This window comes from Electrona antarctica (genome assembly GCF_951216825.1).
Source record: "Electrona antarctica genome assembly, chromosome: 11".
NCBI classification, from domain to species: Eukaryota; Metazoa; Chordata; class Actinopteri; order Myctophiformes; family Myctophidae; genus Electrona; species Electrona antarctica.
In genome coordinates this window covers 48,634,616-48,640,615 of record NC_136792.1, presented here as the reverse complement: position 1 = coordinate 48,640,615, position 6,000 = coordinate 48,634,616, and the positions used below count along the sequence as shown (strand labels likewise).

The 6,000-nt window shown below is 44.6% G+C and overlaps 1 protein-coding gene across 1 annotated transcript in view; it reads right to left on the bottom strand.

Moving 5' to 3' along the window:
* The window catches only part of dner (delta/notch-like EGF repeat containing), a gene marked incomplete at its 5' end in the record, with an annotated part of 116,057 nt that overhangs the window by 42,989 nt on the left and 67,068 nt on the right, over positions 1-6,000 (bottom strand). Inside the window, one exon of the mRNA XM_079513882.1 lies at positions 1,986-2,149. Coding sequence (XP_079370008.1) covers positions 1,986-2,149 — 164 coding nt within the window. The remainder of the gene's footprint in view (positions 1-1,985; positions 2,150-6,000) is intronic.

Below are 6,000 nucleotides of genomic sequence, written 5' to 3'. Positions count from 1 at the left end.
GACCGACCAAACGATACCCTCTAGGCTCTACCCAATGACGTCACAGTCCACACAAATGCCCAGTCATTGTTCCGTCCTGCTTAGTGACGCACGCACGCACGCACGCGCACGCACGCACGCACGCACGCACGCACGCACGCACGCACGCACGCACGCACGCACGCACGCACGCACGCACACACAAATACATTTTTAATTAATTCGGACCGTGCCCTTATTATTATTATTATTATTGTTATTATTATTGTTTTCAAGCAGCAATAAGGTCGTCGGGATCGGGACTCGAACCCGCGACACGCTGTCCTATGTGGTATACCACACATAAAGCCCATAGCACACATAGCCCCCCAAATTCATAAAGTATACGTTTGGGTCTCATCACGATTACAACAAAAATTATCTGTTTGGCTCTCAGCTCCAAAAGTGTGCGGGCACCCCTGTTTTACACTGTGTAGTTTCACACTGTACATCCTTCTGTGTCTCGCCCTCATTGATTTAATGACCCCCCCCCCCCCCCCCAGGCAGACCTGCGTGACATTGCTCGGCATTGTGGGTAGACATGCCAAGGTCAGCGTCCAGACCAGACAGGCTCTTTATGACAGCACACTGAGAACAGCATTAGATATGTGGAGCCACACAGCCAGGGGTCACACTGCCCCCCAGTTATCCACCACAGACACGTACGGTACCTGCTTACGGCAACGCAATGTCTCAACACATTTTGTATGGGCAGCATGCTACAAGTGTGTGTGTGTGTGTGTGTGTGTGTGTGTGTGTGTGTGTGTGTGTGTGTGTGTGTGTGTGTGTGTGTGTGTGTGTGTGCGTGCGTGCGTGCGTGCGTGCGTGCGTGCGTGCGTGCGTGCGTGCGTGCGTGCGTGCGTGCGTGCGTGCGTGACTCAATATACAGATTATACATGAATATAACTTCTCTCTCTCTCTCTTTCTCTTTTCTTTTTTTATAATAAGAGCATTTGGATAAGACAATATTCTGCTAGTCAGTGCCCAGTCTGACCACATATTATTGTATCTAAAAAATGTCGACATCATCTTGCCTTTAATCTCCAGGAGAAAATAGCTTTGGAAATCCAGCAATTTGAACACTTCTATAAACTGATTGAGTGGAAATAATAATTATTAATAATACTAATAGAAGAAGAAGAAGAAGAAGAAGAAGAAGAAGAAGAAGAAGAAGAAGAAGAAGAAGAAGAAGAAGAAGAAGAAGAAGAAGAAGAAGAAGAAGAAAATAAAGAAGAAGGAGACTTGGCTATTAAATGTCTGCTTAGATGTGTAACTATTTGTAGGAGTGCGCTGCCTCACTGAGGAAGTCCCAGGGGCAGGGGGCGTGGTCTGGCACCACCAGTAACTTACTCAAGGACTATCTAAGAAGGACGAGACGCGAAGACCGTAAGGGCGACGCCATGTTGCTCACATGGTGCTCCATGGAAGGAAAGAAACATGCGCAGTTGAGACCAGGAAGTTGGACATGACAAATCATAGATATGGCACAAATGGCCCAGCAGATGGCGTGATGCCACTGACAGGAGATATGCTTGTATATATCATGTCACGTCATTGCATTTTACCTTTTATATTAACGTTTTAACAGCAAATGGATAAGTAAGTCCCAGCATGGATCATCACACAGACAGTAATGTTGGTCGGACGTGACATATGTACAAGCATCTCTCCTTTCATTGGCATCACGCCATCTGCTGGGCCATTTGCGCCATATCTATGATTTGTCATGTCCAACTTCCTGGTCTCAACTGCGCATGTTTCTTTCCTTCCATGGAGCACCATGTGAGCAACATGGCGTCGCCCTTACGGTCTTCGCGTCTCGTCCTTCTTAGACAGTCCTTGAACTTACTGAGGAAGTAGTTGTGTCCCAGGGGCAGGGGGCGTGGTCCGGCACCACCAGTAACTTACTGAGGAAGTAGTTGTGTCCCAGGGGCAGGGGGCGTGGTCCGGCACCACCAGTAACTTACTGAGGAAGTAGTTGTGTCCCAGGGGCAGGGCGTGGTCCGGCACCACCAGTCCGTCCGCGGCCTGCTGAAAGGCCCCCGCGACGCCGTCCACCACGGAGGAGCGCTGGAACGCCTCCTCTCCGACGCGCCACAGCACCGGAGCCCCGCTGGCGTTCACCACGATCCTGGAGGAGGAGGGACAGATGGAGCCATATAAGATACAGAGAGGGATTCATTAGCCAGGCTCGTATATGGGTGTGTGTATTTATGCTGTGTTTACATTATAGGCACACTACCAGCAGCAGCAGTGTGAAATCATCCTGTGGTGTGTGACTGTGTGTGACTGTGTGTGCATGCATGCGTGTGTGCATGCGTGCGTGATTATAGGTGTTGCGAGATACATATTATCGCCTTTTATTTGCAGCTACATTTTGTATTTTTGAGTGGTGTAAACCACTCCTACAACTGGCTTTTGTGTGCATAAAAAAATGAGCATGGTTGCTATGTTCAAAATAATTTCTGACGTAATTAAATCACACCCGGGTGAACTGGATGACCGTAGCAACCGTGGTCATTTTCTCTGCGCAAAAAAAGCCAGTTGTGAAATCACATCCAGGTGTGATACATACATTTATCAAAAATTATAGCTTTTTTTACTTAACATATTTTGTGTGATTTCATTACGTCAGACATTACGTCAGACCACAGCTGATCATGCTATATAAAACCTTACACCACTCAGTTCACACGGGTGTGATTTTTTGTAGTAGAAGTAGAAGTAGAGAAAAAATCACAGCTGTGTGAACTGAGTGGTGCAAGGTCTTATATAGCCTGATCAGCTGTGGTCTGACGTAATGTCAGTGACCATAGTAACCATGCTCATTTCTTTGGGCACAAACACACACACACGGGTACTAACAAAGCCAGTTGGTGGAGTGGTTTGCACCACTCAAAAAGAATCCCGCACACTGTCTTCACTCGAGTTTAGATTTATTGAGCAACGTTTCGGTCGTCAGACCTTCATCAGGCATAAAGAAGAACTGACAAACAGTCAGTATTAGTACAACTCTGGGATCAGCGGGGGCCAATCAGATGCCCCGCGCCAATCCGTTACCATGGAGAGGGACTGCCCACAGGTGCGTACAGGTGGTATATTTTTTCCATGATAAAAGGAACATTTATATATACATACACCAAATAGAATAAGATAGCTACAATAGAATAAATCAATCAGTATAGAGTACAATTTAAAATCGAATACCTTTAAAGTGTACTGACTGAGGCAACAAATGAATATTGGACAATTATATTTAAATAAAGCATGTCCCTGGAGGGCATAATGTCCAATACATGTATTGGGGGTCAGACCTAATAAATTAAAGGTATAAGGGTCTGTACTCCAAAATATGTCAAAAATGACATCACACACAATGACAGCGGGACATAAAACAGCATAGAACCAAGATATACCAAGATATAATTGTTCATGTAAACTGTAAAAAGTGTCCTGTAAGTCCATATGGGCTGGGCTTCTTCGGAAGCATGACACTTAAATAAAGAATCAATCAATCAATCAATCAATCATATCAAAAATAAAGTATCAAAAAACCCCAGAGGACCATTTAAACCTTTTGGGGCTAGGGTGTCGCAAGTGAAGATCCAATATGCCTCACGTATCTTAAGGAGAAGGTCATGGTTTCCACCTCTGGTGCATGGCAGGGGGACCATCTCCATACCAACAAAGCGTAAGGTGGATATATCATGTTTCATGTCATTAAAATGAACAGCAACCGGGTATTCCCTGTCGTTTCTGCGAATAGATCTTTTATGCTCGCTGATACGTGTTTTTAGCTTCCTAGTGGTCTTGCCAATATATGCAAGACCACAGGGGCAGCGTAGCATATAGATCACATGGGTTGATGCACATGTGATGACACTTTTAATAGGGAAGGATTTGCCTGTTTGTGGGTGACGAAAAACCTTAGCTTTGTTGGTATTATTACATTGAGCGCAGTTACCACAGGGGTAATTGCCATTTGGAATAGGGCTGAGTAGGGTTTGAGTGGGTTGTGCTGGTTTATTGCTGGCAAAGTTAGCTTGAACGAGAGAATCTCTTATATTTCTCCCACGTTTGTTCACAAATAGCAGAGGGAATTGGAAGGTGCGTGAAAGTTCCGGATCAGATTGTAGCAGATGTCAGTGTTTTTAAAAAACTGATCGGATGTGATGAGAAAATGGGGAATGAGTAGTGATACAAGTGACTGAGAAGTTCTTATCCTGTTTAATATTCTTTTTTAATAAATCAGAGCGGGGTTTCTGGAGGGCTGCCTCGAAACCCGCATCAACCCATTCTGACGGATAGCCCCTTTGAATAAAACGTTGTTTCATTTCAGACGATTTATTTATGTAATCCTCTGTTGTCTGGCATATTCTACGGAGTCTATAAAATTGGCTTTTTGGCAAACCGTGTTTAAGGGGTGTGGGGTGTGCGCAATAATGTGTTCCTGTCAGTTTCTTTTCTATAAAGGGTGGTAGATAAGCCACCATTGTCAAGATAGACCCACATATCCAAAAAAAAATCTTTTTCCGGGCTGGACTCACAGGTGAACGTCAGGTGACTCTTAAAACTATTAAGTAGTTCAACAAAGTTGTTTAACTCAGGTGAAACCTGACATACAACTGGCCCATTTTTATTAGGGCGACCTAGTCATGATTGACTGCCCCCTAAGCCAATGGGAGTCTGACCCCATACTGCCTAAGCCAATGGTAGTCTCAAGAGGGTTGTCTGACTATACTGGTTGTCTGACTACTGATTGTCTGACTACTGATTGTCTGACTATAGACCGATTCAGAAATGGGTTTCATGATCGCAGGCAACGTATTTCCTGTAGGCCGAGACGACATATCTGCGGTTTCTCTTCTACTACAGTGAATGGAAAAGTGACTGATGTTAGTCTGCCTCAAACGTTACTCTTTTACCTGCTTTTTACTAACACTAACATTACAAAGATGCCCAGAACATGGGGATGAACCTGTGTAGTTTATGGCTGCTCCAACAGTAGTGGCAACATAAACAAAAAAAACAAAAAAACGAATGTCAAAATATCCACCGCGGGGTCTGAGACCAGAGCCATAGAGTAATGGTTGAGACAAAGCAGTGAAAGGTCTTGAAAGATACATAACGTCAGTCTTACCCAATACCCAATCGTTGTGTTTTAGGAACACAAGGCTGCTGTATTTTATACCTCATACTTTATACCTCATACTAAGCATTTAAAGTATGAGGTATAAAGTACAGCAGCCTTGTGTTCATAAAACAGAAATATTGGGTATTGGGTAAGACTGACGTTATGTGTCTTCCAGGACCTTTCACTGCTTTGTCTCAACCATTACTCTATGGCTCTGGTCTCAGCCACCGCGGTAGATATTTTGACATTCGTTAATTGGAGCAGCCAGTTCATCCAGATGTTCTGGGCATCTTTCTAATGTTAGTGTTAGTAAAAAGCAGGTAAAAGAGTAACGTTTGAGGCAGACTAACATCTTTTCCATTCACTGTAGTAGAAGAGGTGCGGATTTAACTTTTTGTTCACCACTCCATATTGTGTGTGTGTGTGTGTGTGTGTGTGTGTGTGTGTGTGTGTGTGTGTGTGTGTGTGTGTGTGTGTGTGTGTGTGTGTGTGTGTGTGCATGCGTGTGCGCGTGCGTGTGCGTGTTTCTGCCTGCCTGCCTGCCACTGCGTGCGTGTGTCCTATCTTTCCAGTGTTTGTTTGCATGGGTGTTTGGGCAGTGTGTGTATTTTTTACAGTGGACAAACAGAACAGATCAGTTGATTAGCATCACACAGATGGGAGGAGCCACCGTGAGTCACATGACACTCCTCTTTAACGAGGGACGCCATATAAGGACATCCACATTTCACCTTTACCAATAAACTAAAGGCATTACCATTGCATAATCCACTGTCCTGTATAGTTAGACCCCCATGAGGGATGTTGATGGAAAGGGCTGTGAGCAAAACTCTCCCCTGAGTAAATAA